At 50.8% G+C, this 19,806-nt stretch overlaps 1 protein-coding gene across 5 annotated transcripts in view; it reads right to left on the reverse strand.

Annotated features, from left to right (window-relative positions):
- Positions 1-1,951: 1,951 nt before the first annotated feature.
- The window catches only part of kat6a (K(lysine) acetyltransferase 6A), a 35,697-nt gene continuing 17,842 nt past the window's right edge, over positions 1,952-19,806 (reverse strand). For 4 of the 5 annotated variants that reach the window (XM_068720678.1, XM_068720675.1, XM_068720676.1 and 1 more), the window contains 15 exons: positions 17,785-17,893; positions 16,944-17,059; positions 16,033-16,114; positions 15,631-15,745; positions 15,003-15,316; positions 13,737-13,849; positions 12,373-12,488; positions 11,644-11,785; positions 10,837-10,998; positions 10,286-10,379; positions 9,900-10,131; positions 9,010-9,208; positions 8,214-8,921; positions 7,787-8,048; positions 1,952-7,694 (listed from right to left, as the gene is read on the reverse strand). In XM_068720678.1, coding sequence (XP_068576779.1) covers positions 4,315-7,694; positions 7,787-8,048; positions 8,214-8,921; positions 9,010-9,208; positions 9,900-10,131; positions 10,286-10,379; positions 10,837-10,998; positions 11,644-11,785; positions 12,373-12,488; positions 13,737-13,849; positions 15,003-15,316; positions 15,631-15,745; positions 16,033-16,114; positions 16,944-17,059; positions 17,785-17,893 — 6,144 coding nt within the window. In that variant the 3' untranslated portion in view covers positions 1,952-4,314. The remainder of the gene's footprint in view (positions 7,695-7,786; positions 8,049-8,213; positions 8,922-9,009; positions 9,209-9,899; positions 10,132-10,285; positions 10,380-10,836; positions 10,999-11,643; positions 11,786-12,372; positions 12,489-13,736; positions 13,850-15,002; positions 15,317-15,630; positions 15,746-16,032; positions 16,115-16,943; positions 17,060-17,784; positions 17,894-19,806) is intronic. The other variant, XM_068720679.1, reaches the window with a different exon arrangement.

Consider the following 19,806-nt stretch of genomic DNA (forward strand, 5'->3'; position numbering starts at 1 on the left):
AGTCACTCTCCATTCAAACACGTTGATGTGGTTTATATACAACGTCACTGGCAATAACGCGTTCCCAGTAATCAATCAATCAGACATCTTATGTTGTTATGTAATACAGCGAATCTAATTATATATTTACCCCAAAAAACAAGGTTTAAATAGCAACGGCACAGAATACTTAAGGATGCTGATGCTGGAGTCGTATGTATTTATGACTGATACCAAAACCCATAGTGAGCATGTTTCTTGTTGGTGATGACAGCATGCTATTTGAACATGTAAAGACACAGCATGCAGATGAAACATGGAGCTTGTGTTCTATTCAATTTCTACACGTTTTCTCTGTTGAAGAAGTACAACAATATTTCAAACATACTGTACAAACCAGTGGTTCCTCAAGGGTGTCTTCTGCACAGTGTATTGAATACATGTAGACACAGTAAAGAGTATGTACTGTGTGTTGTTACGTAAGCTACCACCTTTATGTGTCACCTGATAGGATTCAAACGCAGCAAAAGTTAGATTTTTAAGAGCTTCACAAGCAGAACACATGGAGGGATGAAAACTACAGTATATACTGTAGTACACAATGAATACAATGTCCTTTCTGACAGTTCCCAGTCCGCAGCACCACCTTCTCTCCAGGTGCAGCTCACGCCCTGAAGACAAAGTTTAAATCCACACGCAAACAATGAAGCGGTGAGAAATCCTACCCTCAGTGTCAATAAGTCACAGCACTACAGTGAATGTTAGTGAAACTAAAGGCACCGACATCTGAACCATCTGACACGGTCATGAAGAACCTCTCGATGGAGAGAGCACTTTGAGATGTGATCGAATCATTAAATACAGTTTGAGGATCTCAATGATCCTGCAGGAGATCTCTCTCATTTCCACATCACTACTTTTAAACTTGCCATGCTCACTCTTTGGGGACATCTAGTGGACACAAGTGGTCAAAGCAACTTCATAAATGTCCATAAGTCCACAACAATGGAGTACAATGTATCAACTACCTGCTGGTGGTATGGAGCTTTGTAAAACTGAATGTCTTTACAGAAAAAATGGAACTTCAAAGGTCCTGCACAACAGCTGTATGATTTAAACAAGACGTGACGACAGCGTTCTTCACAAACTACACTTAAACTTGGTGTAAATCTCCACTTTGAACAAGAATGTTGAAATAGTATTTAAAGAGTGAAAACACTACTGTATGCTGCAGTTGCAACAGTAACTGTATTTGTGACCTTCTGTAGGAAAAACGTGACGTCACACACTTCTGTGCACCAATAAGAGTGCAGCGGTGTGTGTGTGTGAGCTAATGACAGTTGGGTTGTTTGCTAATGTTGCCAGCACTGTCAATCAAATGTGATCAAACCACACACACACACACACACACACACACACACACACACACACACACACACACACACACACACACACACACACACACACACACACACACACACACACACACACACACACACACACACACACACACACACACACACACACACACACACACACACACAGCTCTGATGAAACATGTTAGAAGAGTAACTAAGCAGAGAGTAGCGGTGACCGTGGATAAGTGGAGAGCAGAACCGCCTTTCAATCAGAGGTTCGATCCCCGGCTCTCATGTCAATGTGTCCCTGAGCAAAACACTTAACCCCAACATGTCTCCTGTAGCTGTGTCTACAGTGAGTAAATAGATACTGGATTGTAAGTCGCTTTGGATAAAAGCGTCTGCTAAATGACCATAATGTAATAAATGTTATGAAGAACACTGGTTTTGCAGGACTAGTTCCTGACACTGACCTGTCTGTAAGGTCATCACAATCTGACCTAATGTGTAAAACAAATATTAAAGAGAGTACAACTGTCAAAGCATCGTCGTTCCTTTGGCCGGAGGCGACGGTTGAACTGTGGAACCGACTCAGATGAAACTTGAGGAAAACATGAATGGCTCAACATAATTTATTTTCATTTTATGTTAAAATGTACAGAGTTCTTTGAAAGTACTTGCTAAGAAAGAAAGAAAGGAAATAAAAACAGAATAAATGGAAATACATACAGGGACAGAGTGGAGAGTCGAGGCCGCTGAGCGCAATGCAACCCTCAGCGAGAGCCCAGCCGTCCCTCTGGTGCTGCTCTCTCTTAGCATACAACGCAACATGTACAATTACAAAGGATACAAAAAGGGAAGCGATATAAACAGACAGAAATATACTGAGCTCCTTTTTACATGCCTCTTAAATGTAAGGAAGTCGTCCTATACACACACAAGTAAAAAAAGAAACGAATGCCGAGTGACCGTTAGATATTTGTAGTCCTTTCTGTTTAAAATAGCATTAATATAACTACACAAAGATAGAAAAACTCTAGACATGAGATGGAATGGAGAGGTTAAAGGCATCTTAAAGTCACTAAAAGTGAGTGGTAATTTTTTTGAATTTTGAATTTCTTAGTAATTATTACCCGAAGAGGCGAGCTAAAAAATATGTATTTTTTTTGTTTTTCCTGAAACAGAAGTGAAAAAAATGACAGTACCAATATCAATGTCAGAGTTTCCTTTTTATATTATAGAAAAAACATTTTCTCTACAATACGTTTCCTAAAGTCAAAAAGAGTCAGCTTGTGTCATAAAAGAAAGCTGCCCGGTCTGATCAACGTCAGAAGGAAACAGAAACAACAACGCGAGTACAGAACGGAACAAATACACACAAAGGAAGTATGCAATGTCGGGTCTGTGACAAACCAAAACTCCTCTTTAGACTTTGAATACTGGAACACGGAGCGACCGCCTCACTCCCGCCCGCCGAACACTACGCCAGGGCCGAACCACGCACCGGATCAGGCGTCAGGCGCACCTTTTACAAAGGCCGGCCGTCTGCTGCCGCGTCTCTAGCCGGTGGAAGTGCAGAATTTTGCAGAAAAGAACAAAGGAAGAAATACAGTTTTTAACAGAAGCAGACTCCCGGACCTCTTTCAGCCACTGACACTCGAGAGGCGTCGGCCGTAGCTGACCGACGGTCCTGTGAGCGTTAGGTGGAGAAGCCACCGTTTGTTCTGCATTCCCTAAACCGCTTAAAAACAAAGAAAGGCTGACCCAGTACACCGTCTGTCAGTGGAGTGTGGACAAGAACTGCTTAATGTTGTACTTTCCTGAGCTAGCCACCGTTTGGCGACAGCTAGCCAGCGTCTGTGTGTGTTTGCAGGTCTCTGTGTGTGTGTGTGTGTGTGTGTGTGTGTGTGTGTGTGTGTGTGTGTGTGTGTGTGTGTGTGTGTGTGTGTGTGTGTGTGTGTGTGTGTGTGTGTGTGTGTGTGTGTGCTTGATATTGGGAAGTACCAGAATATTTACATCTTTAACGTTTTCAGAGTGGTGGCAAACTGTAAAATAATGCTACTTGTTTTCGTTGATGGACGTGTAATAAGACGGCGACGCGCTCGTCTCTTCTGTGTCGCTGCTGTTTTTTTTTTTTGGTACAAGGTCCCTCCGGGAAGACAGAGACTCTGGAGGCCGCTCAGGGCCCCCTCAGGGCCCCCTCAGGCCCCCCCCCCCCGTTCTGCAGCGAGGTGTAACGCCACAGAGATGTCCGGGTGTTTGTGAGAGAGCCAGGAGGGCGTGTCACCGCTTCAGAACGCCACACATATAAAGACCGAAGCATATAAGAGGTCGGACTGCACACGAGTATTTCAAAAACAATCAACAAAAACAACAACAAAAATAAGATTCAACTTTATGTTTAACAAAACAATAGTCCGCCTGCAATGATTCATTGTCTCTTTTTTCAAGGTAAGGCTTCCTATGTCACTGAAGAGATCGTGTGCATGGTTGAATATATTCAGCTACCTGCTGTTCTTCACTCGCTCTGACGGAGACAGGTGCTCCCGTACTGTCCTTCTCTGTGCGTCCTTCTCGTCATTCTTCGTCCCCTCCTCTCCTAATGCGCATCGTGGAGCCGAGGAGCCCCGCTGTGTAAAATCACAGAACAGAGGACTGTGTGGGTCTGGCCTGAAGCAGCACGGCAGAGGTCCATGTACACACACACACACACCCCCCAACCCGGAACCCCACTTGTTCCCATACACAACCAGCTGGGAGGGGAAACGAGCCCAAATTAAAAAAAAAAAAAAAAAAAAAAAGGGACAAAATGACAACACAGAAAAGCAGGAAACCCAAAGACCCTCTGTGTCTCCAACCACCGTCTCTCCCTAGTGCCTGCCGCTGCACTGGAGAGGGTGAACAGGAGCAATGGACATTTAGAGTACAGCAAGTATCAGCTCTGGCCTCATGTCTCCTCTCTCAGTTCCTCGGCCGCTCATCTGCTCATGTACGGTGACTGTTTAGGGACACCAGCATAGCTGTGATGGGAGGGGCCAGTGTACATCATGTTGCCGTGGTGATTGGGCTGCATAGGCTGCTGCGGGTAACCCTGGCCTCCCATCATGCCCATCTGCATCTGCATGGGGTACTGAGCCGGCTGATTCATGTACGGGGGGTTGCCGTGATAGCCGCTGTTCATCATGGGTTGGGGCATTCTGTAACCGGCCGACATGGCATTGAGGGGCGTCATGTTCATGGAGTTGTACGGCGCCGGCGTGGGCATGAGGTTCGGCATCATGCCGCGCTGCACGGCCAAGGTGCGCGACGTGCCCTGCATGGCCACGGCCCCCGAGCTGCGGCCGTAGAGCTGCTGCTGGTGCGGGGCCGGGGCCAGCTGCTGGGTGGCTTTGGACCGGATGGAAATATGGCCTTTGACCGTCGCCATCTGGCCCTGTAGCCGCTGCGTGTGCGGCGGGGGTCCCAGACCGATGTTGGCGGTGGGCATGTTGCATTGTAGCTGCAGGGAGCCCAGGTTCATGGAGCCGGAGCTGAGGTTGGGAGGTGGGGTCATAGTGGGCTGGCCCTGAGGAGTGTGAGGGGAAGGGGCCAGCCCGGGGTTGGAGAGGGAAACACTGGTGGCGTAGGAGGTGACGGAGGCGGAATGAGAGTAGGGCATGGCGTGGGGGTCCATGATGGTGTTGGTGAGCTGCTGGAGTTTGGCCAGGCTGAAGGTTGCCGAGGGCTGAGGGTAGCCCCCCGTGCCAAAGTCCTGACCCATTCGCTCGTACAGGGTGCGGCCTCCTCCTCCGCCTCCACTCTCGGGGATCTCCATTATCATCGGCGTGGAGGCGAAGCCGTTGCCCATGCTGCACTGGGACAGGGCCTGCTGCTGCTGCTGCTGCTGTTGTTGTTGCTGCTGCTGTTGCTGTGGTGGTGGTGCTGACGGCGGAGGCTGAGGGTTGGGGGCTTGTTGCTGAGGAACCTTTTTTTGGGACTGCTGCTGCTGCTGCTGTTGTTGTTGTTGTTGTTGTTGTTGCTGGTTGGTGCTGGGAGGCCTCTCGATCACACCGCAGCTCTGAGGAGACTTAATGCCACAGCCGGGGGTGTTAGACGGTGGTGGGGGTGGGGGTGGCTGGGGTACAGCACTGGCACCTGGTCCGCTGTTGGGCCCTGGCCCCGTTTGCTGGATGAGGCTACAGTTGCCCATCCCCAGTTGGGACCCTCCTGTTCCTGCGGAGGACGAGAGGCTGGGGGCCGGCACAAAAGAGCAGCTGTTGGACTGGGAGGACGGGGTGGCCGAGCTTGAAGAAGAGGAGGCGGACGATGAAGAAGCTGCGGTAGCTCCCGCACCCACGGCAGCTGACATTCCCCCTCCGTTGCCGTTCCCCCCTCCGCCCATGGTGGAGTCGTAGCTGCTGGGGTTGTCGTAGTTCTCCGTCGTGCTCTCGATGCTGCCGAGGTCACTGAAGCCGCTGTCCACCACCTGCTGCGAGTGGTCCGACACGGACGGTACGTCCATCATCGGCGACGTCTCCATGTTCTGCTGGGAGGGGGCAGACAGAGAGCTGGGATGTTCCGGCGTGATCTGGGTGTACCCCCCTCCAGCTCCTCCGCCACTTCCGCCTGCTCCAGTGGGGCCGGGCGTGCCCCCCCTCTGCCCCGCCGGTGTCGTGTCCATGATGCCCGAGGGCAACCCCGGACTGTTCACCGAGCGCACGGATTGACTGGGAAGGGGCGGCACGGGGGGATTAGGAAGGGGGCTGCTGTGCTGGGAGGCCCCACACTCCTCCACCAAAGCCAGAGCCTCGTCCTCGGCCTCCCCCGTGTGGCTGTAGCTCTGCAGGGTCCGGCAGGCAGCGAGGGTCTCCTCACAGTCCTGGTAGGCCCCGTGGTGGGGCTGGGGTTCGGCCTCTTCGTCCTGGGCTTCCCCCTGAGTCAGGGACTGGACGGCCTGCATGGTCTCCAGGTCCAGCTCGTTGGAGTGGTGATGGGGGTGGTGCGGGTGATGGTGGCCCAGCTCCTCTTTGAAGTCGGAGTGCTGGTGGGGGTGGGAGTGTGGGTGCGGGTGCTGGGGCTCCATCAACAGCGTGACGTCCTTGTCGTCAGGCTGCAGAGACTGGAGCTCCATGGGCTCAGAGGGAACAGACATGGCCGTGACGGTTTCCACCGCCGCCGCCGCTGCAGCAGACTCCTCCTGCTCTCGGCGCCGCCTCTCCTCCTGCTGCGGGTCGGCCGAGGAGGGCCGACACTTGGCCTCCTGCACCTCCTCCTCAGCCTCCTCCTCCTCCTCCTCTTCTTCCTCCTCCTGCTTGCTGACGTAGTCTCGGGCCACGCTGTTCTCCATGTCTAAAAAAGCCTCTCCACCTTGGGGTTCTTCTTTGACCGGAGGAGAGCTTGCCCGGGAGGCCTGTTCCTCCTCCTCATCTTCCTCGTCCTCTTCATCTTCAGAGTCCTGACTTTTCCTCTTCTTGCTGCCGTTGTTGCTGCCGTTGCTCTTGTCCTCCAAGTGTCCATCGCCTTCATCGTCTGCATCATGGTCTTCACTGCGCCTGCTTCCTGAACCAGGGGTAACTGCTGCTCGCCTGTTGACACTTCCGCCACCGCTGCCCATGCTGCCACATTCCTCTTCCTCCCTCTCCTCATCGTCATCGTCCTCTTCCCTGTCACCCATGTCTGCGTCCTGAGGCCGGGGCAGCGGGGCCCGGGGCCCTGAGGTGGAAGACGAGGACGAAGGGGACAGCAGGGTCCGGGACGGTGGACGGCTGGGTTTGTCTTCCTCCCAGGCCCTTTCGGCCTCCTCCTCCTCCTCCTCTTCTTCCTCTGGCTCAGAGGTGGGAGGAGGTTTGGGGGCCGGCTGTGGTGGCGGGCGGAGGGCGCGGTTCTTGGGCGGTCTCCCTCTTGGCCTCTTGGGCACCTTCTGCTCAACGGGTTTAGGGCGATAGTCGTCCTCTTCATCAGAGTCCTTCTGTTTGGTGTCTCTGTCTGTGTTGGTTCTGCAGACTCGCTTGCTGTTGCGCTCGTCAGTCTGGAGCAGCTGAGGATCCTTGTCCAGCTGCTGCTCCAGCTGCCTTTGTCGTTCCTGCTCTTGCCTCTCTGCCTCCTCCTGGGCCCGCTGCAGGTACCAGCTCCGGGGCTTGCGGCCAGGCTTCATCTTGATTTTGGGGGGTGGCGGATCCCCGCTTTGGGCCTGGCTATCTGCGGCTGCGCCACTACCAGGCGGTTTCCCGGGTCCCCGTTTCTTCCAGTGCAGTGGTTTGCGGCTCTTTCCCTTGGGCCAGCCTTTCTTCTTCTTGACTGGGACCTCTGGGTTGGCCGCTAGGGTCTCTGATGGAGTTGTTGGCAGAGCGGCCACAGGCTTCAGCACAGGTGTCAGCTCTGAGACGGGGCGAGAAGATAAGCCAGTGTTAGACAAAGCTGCACACATAGTCTCTGTACAAACAAACCAATCATCACTGAATCCTGCTCACCGTCCTCCTCTGAATCGGTGAGGTTGGAGTGCCGGCTCCTTTTAGGTGCCGGGTCAGACAACCTCATGACGGAGCGGGCCGGTGGGTAGCGGTGCAGCGGGTGGCCCAGTGGCGTCTCCTCCTCCAGCCTGGGCATAGGCCTCTCTGAGTCCGAGTCTACAAAAGGCTCATCCAACACCTCTGTGGTTTCAGAGATGGTCTCCGTCACCACGCTGCTGTGAGGGTGGCTGCGCTGACGAAAGCGACGCTTCCTCAGCGGCTTCTGGGTAGAAACAGGACAGGTTAGTAGGTGTTCCTGACCCACGCTAGCTGAGATCATGAGGACTACAGTAAAAGACAGGAGCAGGAATCCACTTCTCAACACAACTGAACCGCTCACTTATTTAAATTGGCATTCACGGATAACAAGGCACTGTTCGTCTCTTACCTTGCATTTGAGCCCCAAGGCAGGCTTGGTGAGGACGGGCGGGGAGCACGTCCTCCTCTCATCATCATCATCTTCATCGTCGTCGTCATCCTCCTCCTCTTCACTGCTCTCACTGAAGCAGCTCTTCCTGACAGGAAGAGACTCGTTCAACCTGGACACCATGGGAAGCTGCGCCAGCCCCACCCCAGGCCCGTCCATGGATCTGGGCTTAGGGCCTCTCTTTTTCCTTGGGGGCCGCCCTCTTCTCGTGGGAGTTATGGAGGGGTGTCTGGTCATGTCCAGTGAGTGAAAGGCTTGTGACTCCGCTTGTCTGTCCAGGGAGAAAAGGGAGGGGGGGCCGGTGGCAGAGCCCGTGGTCTTCCTTCCCTCCGTTCTCTCCTCGTCTTCGTCATCCTCGTCCTCCACTGGGCGGATCTTAGGTGGCCGTCCCACCCGTGCGCCGTCTTTCACCTTGCCCCAGGGCCAGTTCTTGGGCGGGCGCCCCCGTGGTCTGCGTTCTCCATTTGTTGGGGGAGGGGGGCGCGGTGGCTCTGGGACCGAGGGAGGACAGCGAATGGGAGGGGAAGTTGGAGAGCTTTGGCTAATGGGAAACCCCAGGAAGCACTTTCGTTCCTCCTCTTCCTCTTCATCCTCGTCCTCCTCCTCAGCCCTCTTCTTCCCTTGGCGCATGTGCCAGGACATTGGTGGGACCTTGTGACTCGGTTTGATCTATCGACAGATAAAATCAATAATTAATCATTAATTAACAACAACTTTGACATCAATCTGTTGCTCTACACAAATTCAACGCATTCACCTCCTTGCGATTGTGTTCCTCTGGTTCGTCATCCTCCTCGTCATCGTCGTCATCTCCGTCGCCATCAGAGACCACGGTGTTGGTCACGATGACGGGGGTCCAGCGGAGACACTCGGGGTCGACGTCCAGTTGCCGTGGCCGGGCCTTGAGATGAGTCATGTGGTTGGACACCAGCTTCTCCCTCCGCACCAGGACCAGCCTGAGAAACACAAACTAGAGCGTTAGAACTCTAGAACTCTGTATGCATGTTCTTTACATGCAAGCGTAGAGAAATCAGGAGAACCCGGCTGTGTATGTCAGAACACGTCTGTTCGTTAGCGACGCCCATGAAGTGTTGTGTACACATGTGTGTTTGTTACATGTGTGCAGATGAGTGTGTGAAAATGTTTCCTTACACCAGAAGGCTGGTCAACGTTAGTGTTCAAAGCATTACCAGGGCTTCTAGATGAATAAAGTTTGAACCTGAGTCGATGAGCTAGGCTGCAGCAGGGTACCTAACCTATGTTGATATGGTGACTGTGTGAGCAGTGGTCCTACTGAAGTCTACTTTCAAGGCTTGCTTTGTTGACATGCAAGGTGTAACCAGGCTACAAGCCCTGTTCTGTTGCTCTTGGGTTAGTTACAAGAGCCTTTAATACTCTGTGACCTTTCTCCCTTTCTTTTCTCACTGCACCACAGTAAGTTATGTAAACATGCTAATGCAGAAGAAATAATAAAATTAAATGAAAAGGCCAGCTAAGTGAGAACGACGGTCGTTTGCCGACATTCCTCTTCTAACACAATCTGCAGGAGCTTTAGACAGTGCGGACCACTGGAGTGCATCGTTGAGCCATTCGACATGCTGCTGAACTATGACGCGTCTGTGAATGCATCCCAGTCCCGTCTCTGACCTGTCTCCTCGCTGATCCAGCATGTTGAGACTGTGCAGGGTGGTGGTGATGTCCTGCGGGCAGATCCCGGTCAGCTTGCTGAGTTGCCGTATGGTGATCTGGCGATCGCGGACGTCGTGGAGACACTCCAGCACCACGCTGCGCCAGTAGGCCATGTAGGAGAGTCGGCCGAGGTCGGACAGAGGCTTCTCTGGAGAGCCTGGCTGGCCCTCGCGCTTGGACAATAAGTAGCCTGTAGGGAGACAGGAACCAAGGACATCTTGAGCCAAAAAAAGACATGCACCACAGTATTTTCTATGTTTTTATGCATTCATTTTGTCTATCAACAGACACATTTCCCTGTTACTGGTGTTGTCCCTTTGTGTGTGTTTAGTTGGAGCCCTTACTGAAGTCGATGAGGAAGCGTCCGTAGCCCCTGCGCTGGTACTGTGGAAGAATCATGATGCATGACACGTTGTATTTCTGTTGACAGTGCTTCTCCTGCAGAAGAGGGAAAGAAGCAGACGCATTCGGCCATTAGAAAAGAAACATATATATATATATATATATATATATATATATTATGGAAACTACATCACAGAGCAGGCCTGTGTGGGCGTACAGCGGGGTGTTGATGGCGCTGCGTTCGCTCACTAACTGCTGTGTTTTGGCAGCGAGGTGGCGCGTTAATGGGAGCACCTGCAAACGCTACAGAGGGGCAACGGAGCTCACAGCACCCACTGTTTATCTGGGACACATTTGAGCATTTGTACGTTTGTAGGAATGCACCTGTGTGGGGCGATGCCAATGCATTTCAATTTCATGTGAATAGAGTTTTCTCCCAGTTTTGGTTTTGCAGCAGTGGTTATAATTTATGGAGGTCTGTATTCGCTGAGAGGCTGTGGGCAAGAGGGACTGAAATCCAGCACACGGATGTGGTCGGGGGGTAATCCCGTACCTTGGAGAAGTAGCCAACAAGGTGGCAACCTTTGCTGTCGTTCTGGGTCAGGACGTAGAAAAGGAAAGGCTCCACATCGTAGTAGAGGGTCTTGTGGTCCAGGAACAGCTTGGCCAGCAGACACAGGTTCTGACAGTAGATTGTGCTCACGTTCCCATCAACCTGTTGAGGGATCAGAGAAGAAATAAATCAGCACAATGCAATGACAGTTTCCTAAATGACTACCATTCATTGTCCCCCCGACACACCGCCGTCCAGAAGTGCATCTTTAAGCTGCTGTCAGAGAGCTGTGGAACAAAGGGAAGGTGAACGGAGTAGAAGTTATAGTGTCGGGCAATGATCTCAGCCGTGTCCCCGGAGACCCTGACTGATGGAGAGGGTGGAGGCGAGAAACAAGGAGCTGTAAAGAGAAGGAGAAGGAGGCAGGCTCAGCTTGGCAGCTCGCCAGTTACATCTGCTCTCCTCCGAGCGAGGACGGACTGCAGAGCAGGGAAACGGGAGCTGCAGCGGCCATGAACTGCAGACAACAATCCACCGAATCAATCTTCTGCTTAACAGTACATGAGTGATTAGTAATTCTTTCTTATCATAGCAGTTACTTTCCCTGATGGCAGGAACATAAGAATATCACTCTATGGTAGGTAGGGATGTCAATGTAGCACCATTAGAATTGGATGGATCAACATGATTATCATACAAGGTGTGTTTATGCATGGCAGTCTCTCTCTCTCTCTCTCTCTCTCTCTCTCTCTCTCTCTCTCTCTCTCTCTCTCTCTCTCTCTCTCTCTCTCTCTCTCTCCCCCTCACCTCATAAACAGAGACGTCCTCCTTCCTGTAGATCTCGTTGGCAGGAGGGTGGAACCAGTTGCACTTCTTCATGTGCTGGTAGAGGATGCTGCGACTCTTCATGTAGCGCAGGCAGAACTCACACAAGTAGAGCTTGGGTAGTCTGGAAAAAGGGGAAACAGGAAGGGGAGTACAGTGGAAGAAGGAAACGTGAGGAATGGTAAAACTGTCATATTCCTCACATTTGCATCCTTGTGACGGTCCTTAAATCATGATCCATCACACAGATGGTTGTGCTGTTTTCACAGATGTGCAGGACTTACAGAGAAAAATGTGACAGGAGCAAAAAAACGCCCTAAAACTGCCTGGGGTTCAGAGGGTTCATTGACTCTTTAGCTTTTTGGACTGTTGGTCATTTGCCAGATTAATCGATGATGAAAACAGCTCTTGTTTTGAAAGAATAACGCCTGAGACACGCGTGGAACCAACAGGATTTGAACAACAGATCCCTTCAGAGGAGCAGGGCATATTTTATTCAACAGCTACATGCATGAAAAAGATGAATACACCCGTGGCAAATCACAATCAAATTGCCTCCCTGGCTCTGGCTGGTTACCTGCCAAAGTAGGTGGTACTGTAAACAACCTTATAATTGAGCTCCATTACGCCGCTGGTAATTGCTGTGCCTACACACAGGACTGAGAGCTAAGCACATTACGCTGTTGTGCTTCATTAGGGCGATTAGCTTACCTGCTGTATTCCTGGGGGTAGGGAGACGAATACCACGTCTGGATTTCAAACTTGCCGAACTCGATGACTGACGGGCAGCGCATCTGAGGGTCCGGTGGACCCGTCACCCCGACTTTCTGTTTTTGGAAAGCAACAAAAGGAGGAAGGAAGAAAGGGAGGGAGGGAGCGACACGGAAGGTCAAGTTCACCACTGGAGCGATCAAAGGGTAAATCGACGGATTACACACCTGCTGGATTAGATCTCACACTGAGGCGTGAGAGGAGGGCGGGACGCTGTCACCGCTAACACGCCTTTAACATAATCGGTTAAGTCGGTGACCAAAAGCCACTTCTTACTACTTTGGGACTCTCTGAGATAACGGGCTACCTGCTAGCATGACAACGGAGCTTTAAGTGGCGCCGCTGACGCAGTTTGAAATCTCTGCCCGTCGTTTATGAGAATGTATTTTCCTCCACGGCTCCTCAACCTAGATAAGCGCATCTGCCCTTTCCACACAAGCATTAGGACTCACCACTGCATCGAACACTTAAACACTGCTGTGAATGCTCCAGCGGGAGAGTGTTTTAATATCACTCCCCCGACGCCGGCCGAACACCCGCTCTCCGGTCGTTCTGCCGCTGTGCCGCATGAAAAGGGGCGTTAATGTGGCTAATTCACATTTCCTCTCTGTAACTACACTGGAACTGTGCTAACCAAGCCATTAGAGCTGCTCAGCATTCACTCCACTAAACACCACGTGTTCTTTGACACCAACACCGTCTTCATGTGTCTGACTGAGACGTGACGGAGGCCTCACGCATGGTGTGGCTCCACTGACTACCCTGCTTACTCAAACATGGGCACACATGAGCCAACACTAGACTGTATGAAGCTTGTGATGAAGTCTCTCAGTCACCACGTATTAGTGGCATCTATTGGCCATTTAAAAAGCAAACCTCTGATCCCCGCTGAATCGGACGCATCTATGGTAACTGATGACTTTAATATACTGGCTGAATCTGGGAAGAGTTCCATGGTCAAGTAATTTATTAAACAATTAATAATCAATAAAGCTAATTGACGTTTCCACCCACAAACGTGTCTGGATCCTAGAGACCTCGCCCGTCAGTGACGTCATGTTTTACGCTCTGGGCGTCGTTGACTCTGCTCTTTCTGACGACGCTCTCGTCCCCATTGACATCCAGCCCCTCCCCCACTGCCCCCCCTGTGGGTTATCATAACATCCCATAACTCCAGCCTGAATCACAGCCTCGTCCGTCTCTCCCAGCTCCCCCCTGCCGACGCCGTCTCGCTCTACAACGTGGCCCCTCCCCCCTTCGTCCCACGTCAGATCAAGGGTCAGAGACGTTTCATATCCGTGTACCTGCAGCGCCAGCTCCTGGATGTGTCTGAACAGCTCGATGTCTTTTTCCGTCAGGTTCTCGTGGCCGGGCAGTTTCTCATCTTCGTCACGCCAGTCGCTGCCTTCCTGATTGTCTGGGGATAGAAACACAGGAGTCGACATTCATGAAAACCTATTGAGAAGCCTGCAGGGACGGCGTGCCAGATGTGCGCCGATTGATTTTTTTTTACAAAAAGGTGCTACAGTCACAGCGGGCAGACATGGAGGCATCGATACACAGTAAAGAGCTTCCTAAAAATAAACCCTGAAGACCAAATCATGTCTTCAGTCGGAGGAGAAAGACCAACAGGGTCTACATCATGTCACCTCACTAAACAAAACGTTGTCCCACTTAATGTAGGTCTAACCAGTGACAATGAATACATACGGTAAACTCATACAGGTCGTATAAACCTGCTGATCCGTTCAGAACACCGCTAACGCGTCTGCTCCGTCAGTTATTCTCTTCTGCTGTGCTGCACTCCAGAAGTTCAGTGGAGAGAGAACTGCAGGTGGCCACTTCACGTTACAAAGCAGTTTCTTTTGATGCATAAGCAACAATTTCCAGAGGCAGAAACCGTTTTACCATCGCTCTACGAGCGTCTACGCAGCACATGAGCCGGGAGCACAGAGTCTGATAAGAGTCTATCCTCTGCCGACCTCACCGTCTATCAGAGAACGTAGCAGGCTACGCTTTTAGAGCTAAAATGAATGTGCTGGTATCATATGAAACTAGAAAAGTTAAAGAATCAGAAAGGAAGCTAAATAATGCTCTTTAGTTCAGGTAAAACCTGGCGTGGCCATATTCACAAGGGTCCCTTAACCTCTCACCCCAATGAATGAAAACAGGTTCTATGGGTGCCCAGAAGTCTCCTCTCTACAGACCGTCCCATCTAGTTTACATTTCCTCTTTCTAACAATGGTTTCTACATACTGGGCTCCCTAAACAGTCTTGGAATTGCATAAATTGGGTGTGACTGGAAAGCTGAGACTCTTCGATCCAATGAGCTTAAATTAACCTTCACTAAGTCCCGCCCCTCAAACGCATCTCAAATTAATCTTCAGGTTCCCAGCATGCATCTCCCCCTTAAGATCCCCTGCCCACCCCTAAAACAAGACATAAACGGGTCTGTGCATGTCAAGTACATGAACTTTACATTAAGATATTAGGAGCTGTCTATCTTGTACTTTTAAAAATGGAATATCTTGCATCAACCAGAGATGCACCGGTAGAGGAGCTACCCGTACCTCTATCGTCTCCTTCTCCTTTGCGATTGGCTTTCTTTCGGATGCGGCACTGCTGCGAATAGTCCACGACTTCCTGCCGGGCCTTGCGGCCCTCGGGCGACGGCGTGAAGAACTTGGTGAGGGCGTCGATGAGGCCCTTGGTCTTGTTGTTGAAGCGCAGGCTGCCCTGCGACAGGTCGTCGTCGTCGCGCATCGAGAAAAGCAGCCGGTCGTCGCCCGGGTAACCCTCGCAGGAGGAGCTGGAGGACGAGTTGGCCGAGGCCGAGCGCTTCCGCCGACCGCGCCTGCCCAGCTTCTTGAAGGGCCGGCCCGGCCTGAGGAGAGAGTGAGCGGTCTGTCTGAGACTCTGGACCACATGTGTACTTATTGGACAAGCCCTACACACATATACACATATACATATATACACATATACACACACACACAGTCTATATCTATATATAGACGATGATAAACTACAGACAGGAGAAATGGCAGTAAAAGAAAGGAGTGTCTGAGCTCCTGTTAGCGAGTACGCCTCGTGGCCGTGAGCTCGTCTGCGCTCCGGTGAGGCAGATACGTGACACCTTGCTCTCCGCTTGGCTGACATTGAAGACGACGCCAGTAGCTGAAGGCATTTCTTCTTTACCTGTTCTTGGGCCGCCCCAGCGGTGCGTTGTAGCGCCGTTTGATTTGTGCTGCCTTTTCATGTAACAGCTTCTTTCCCTTTTTCCTGGGTTGGCAGATTTGACAAATCCACATGCCTGCAGAGAAACGAGTAAAAAGCACAGGTTCACACACCCCGAGGTGGATCAGACGAGACGGGCCGCCGACCAGGCTCCGGGACGCAGATCCAATACATCAGCGCTCAAATGGAGGAGCGTTGGGTGATTCATGAGGACGCGTGGCGTCGTTTAGTGCGACTGTAATGATCGTGTGGAGGAGTAATGTGTGAGCTCTGATGTAGTCTGTCGGTTGAATTCATGGGAGGGACGCAAATAGACAATGAAGAGGAACCAGAGAGGAGCTAAAGCAGCGGTGCTGCGCTTACCTTTGGGCATACGTGTGAGGGGGGGGTCACAGCACTCCATGTGGAAGCCCCGGTCACAGGAGTCACAGAACAACATGTTGTCCTGTACAGCACACACACACACACACACACACACACACACACACACACACACACACACACACACACACACACACACACACACACACACACACACACACACACACACACACACACACACACACACACACACACACACATTGATGAGTATCAAACCCTTTAGATCAGAGGTCTTCAACAGGGGGTCATACAATATACTGTGTATAGTCAGGGGTCCCTGGTCCATCTCTCTGTCAGTTTGGGGGTCCTTGGCCTGCTCTAGATGAGTGACACATGAGAGCTACAACAATATGTTGGGGCATATTTCTGTATTAAATGTGTCACTCATGTCTAATAAGATGGATATGAAGCACTTTGCTTGATGACACATTTATTTATCTCATTCTGACGGCACACTCTGATCAGATTTCCACATATTCATGCCCAAAAGTGCATTATCCTCGTGTCACTTATCATTTGTAACTGCTATGAATGTGTCTTCTACAGTTGGACTATACTTTGACAATATTCACCACGACCGCTTTAAGAGAACTTCTTCGTTTCCCTTTCATTCTCCGTCCTCAGAGACGCATTTCATCACAGTGTGTCTTGGTAGAATGTCGTACATTTTGTCTCACTGTCACACCTCTCTCCAAACATTTGAATAACAATCACTCCTCGCTCGGTAAGTAAAAGAAAACAGTGGAATTGCGCCGATGCCGACTTAAAATAGCTCAATCCCGGGACCAGAGACGCGTCTGTCGCCGTCTCTATCTGGCACCTGAGCGGAGAAGACGAGCGCTCACAGACGCTGATCGGCAGCCGATCCGCCATCTTCCTTCTCATCCACTCACCGCGTTCTTCCCTTGATCCTGACAGCTGCTGCAAGTCTTGCATTCGATGCACTGCCACCACAGAGCCTTGACTCGCGCTGTGAGCTCTGGGGAGAACTTGAGACAGGACGGGTGGCCTGCAGGTAGACACACACACACACACACACACACACACACACACACACACACACACACACACACACACACACACACACACACACACACACACACACACACACACACGTCAACGTCACACACTTTGGTGCCGCTGCTGACTGACAGCCATGACCCACTTGCATCATTGTTGAAGAAGAAAAAAAAAAAAAAAAAAGAGCTCCTTTTGGAATTGAAAAGGCCTCCCTGAATCAAACCTGGCTGTTCAAACATAAATGACAATCTGTCAGCGCTGTTTGAAGAGCAGAAACAAGACGCTCTCGTCTGGGACAGAAACCCACGGAGGAGAGAGGAGGAACACAGTCCCTCCTCTGCGTTCACTAAGCTGCAGGAAAACCATATTCATATCCCAATTCCTCTGAAAACAGAGACCGGTGCCAGTTTGTCTTGCTCAAATTTAAGCATGGCATCCTGGACCCAAAAAAAACGGAGCTAAAAGAGCTAAAAGAGTCTGTAAATGTGCAGCTTCCTAAAACTAAACACACACTCATCTTTTTACAGGATGTGTGTTTAGCGTTGTGCTTATATTCATTTAAAAAAAAAGATAATACAGAACTTTAGATTACATGTATTCTAACCAGTCACTCCTCATCTGTACTTTCCTCTTCTTCTGTGGATGTTCGTACCACATAACCAGGACAGCTGGTGCTAGGGTCTCGGCTCTCGCCGGTCACAAAGCAGCACTCACCACTATTGCCACAGTCGGCGCAGGAGATGAGCTCCTCCGGCCTCTTATCGCGATTCTGCTCCTTGGTCCCCAAGCAGAAGCTGCAGATGGGGATGGGCTCTGCCACCGGCTGGAGGGGGGGGGGGGGGGGGGGCAGAAGAGGGGAGATGGGGGGGGGGGGGGGGGGGGGGGGGCAGAAGAGGGGAGATGGGGGGAGAGAGAGAGAGAGAGGAGAGACTGTCAGTCAACTTAGATGAAAGCAAACAAAGTGGCTCGTGTGTCCGGCCCACAGCGAGTGACGGCTGCTGTGTGTTAACAGCGGACTGAAAGCTACAACAACACGACACGTGTTCTGAAACAAACCATCAGACCATCGTTTCTGGAGCCGCATTCATCTTTTAGCTTTTAACCCACAAACCGTATCAGCAGGTTTACTAAGACACAGAACTAAACACACAGAAGAGCAAAACCTAGAACGGGTATGAGTCACAATGTCACCATAACAACCTTTATAGTCTGGCTGTGATATTTACAAGTCACATAAATGTCCTGTAAACAAATACATGTTGGTCGCATCAAATGCATGGAGAGCTGCACTGTTGAGCCATTAAAGCTCAGTCTGGCCTTTTCTCCTGTTCTGCTGTTTAACCACACTGATAAAGCAGGGGGTGTGATGAGGGTCTTCTGACTGAAATGTCTTCAAGTTGATACAAACACAAATGTAAAAAAGACAGATGAACAGCCAGCAGCTAGCGATGGTGTCCTAAATATTCACTGCCTTCATCACCCAGCTGCACACCACCACAGAGACGTGTTCAAGTCATCACACTAGTGTTAGACTGGTTGAACACGTTGGTTCTTTATGTGCGATCATTTATAGAATCCACTTTGTGTTCGCTTGCTTCCATGGCTGCTGCAGCTCACAGGCCAATTTGTTTCATATCTGGCAACCCTGGGTATCGAAATGGGAAGTGGGCGGGATCACAAAGACCAAAGTAGAAACAGACCTTCTTCACTGGAATGGAAGTTTGAAAGGAGAACATGCTGGAAAATCCACTACTTCAACTCAACACGTTTCCTTATGTTTATGATTTAATACAGTAATATATTAAATGTATCTGGAGGGTTCAATTGATGCAAAGGATATTTTGTTGCAAAAACTCATTACATTACGGTAATTTAGCAGACGCTTTTATCCAAAGCGACTTACAATTCAGCATCTATCTCCACACCGTAGACGCAGCTACGGGAGACATTTTGGGGTTAAGTGTCTTGCTCAAGGACACTTTGACGTGAGACTAGTGGAGCAGGAGCCGGGGATCGAACCACCGACCCTCCGATTGAAAGGCGGCCCTGCTCTCCACTTAGCCACGGTCACCCCACTCATCTTACTTCATCTCATGAAGATGAAGTAAGAGAAGAGCACAAGTGAAGACACTCTGAAGGAGCTACAGGGCAGCATGGCTGACAGGGGAGACACGGAGCATACGACATCTGCTGTCCAACTGCTTCCACATCCTCAGCTTTCTGTTCAGAGCAGCGCAGAGGAACCCACTGCTGAAAACAACTCGCGTGACATCTGGGCTGGTGTTTGCCAGCTGGCAGGTGTGAGACTGTGAGACACGGTGGATGAGGGTTCTACGATCCGACGACACCGAAGCGGAGCCGCTTGGCAACAGATCTAAACTCTTAGGTCTCGGCACAAAACACCGCGGCGATACGTCTCTGCAGCACGCTGCTGAAGGTAGCGGGTCAAAGTGAGAACTGCAAAGAACTACAGTAACAACGTGCCGGAGTGGACAAGAGAGTCCAAACCTCAATCCAGTCCAGAACTACCCCCAGTCCTCCTGAAACGTGAGACAGACCATGACCAGAGTCACACTTTAACTCAAGTTAAATCTGACTTGAAGTGGAGATTTCATTCAACTTTTTGGGTCAATCAGTGTAAAAAAGAAGCCTAATTATCTTACTAAATATTCAAAATAGTTACACGATAAACCAGAAGGGAAGATGAACACTTTTACAGACACAATGAAGCCAAAT

Source organism: Cebidichthys violaceus, unplaced genomic scaffold, assembly GCF_023349555.1.
Source record: "Cebidichthys violaceus isolate CVI_PGR_0920_01 unplaced genomic scaffold, fCebVio1.0.p SCAF_26, whole genome shotgun sequence".
NCBI lineage: Eukaryota > Metazoa > Chordata > Actinopteri > Perciformes > Stichaeidae > Cebidichthys > Cebidichthys violaceus.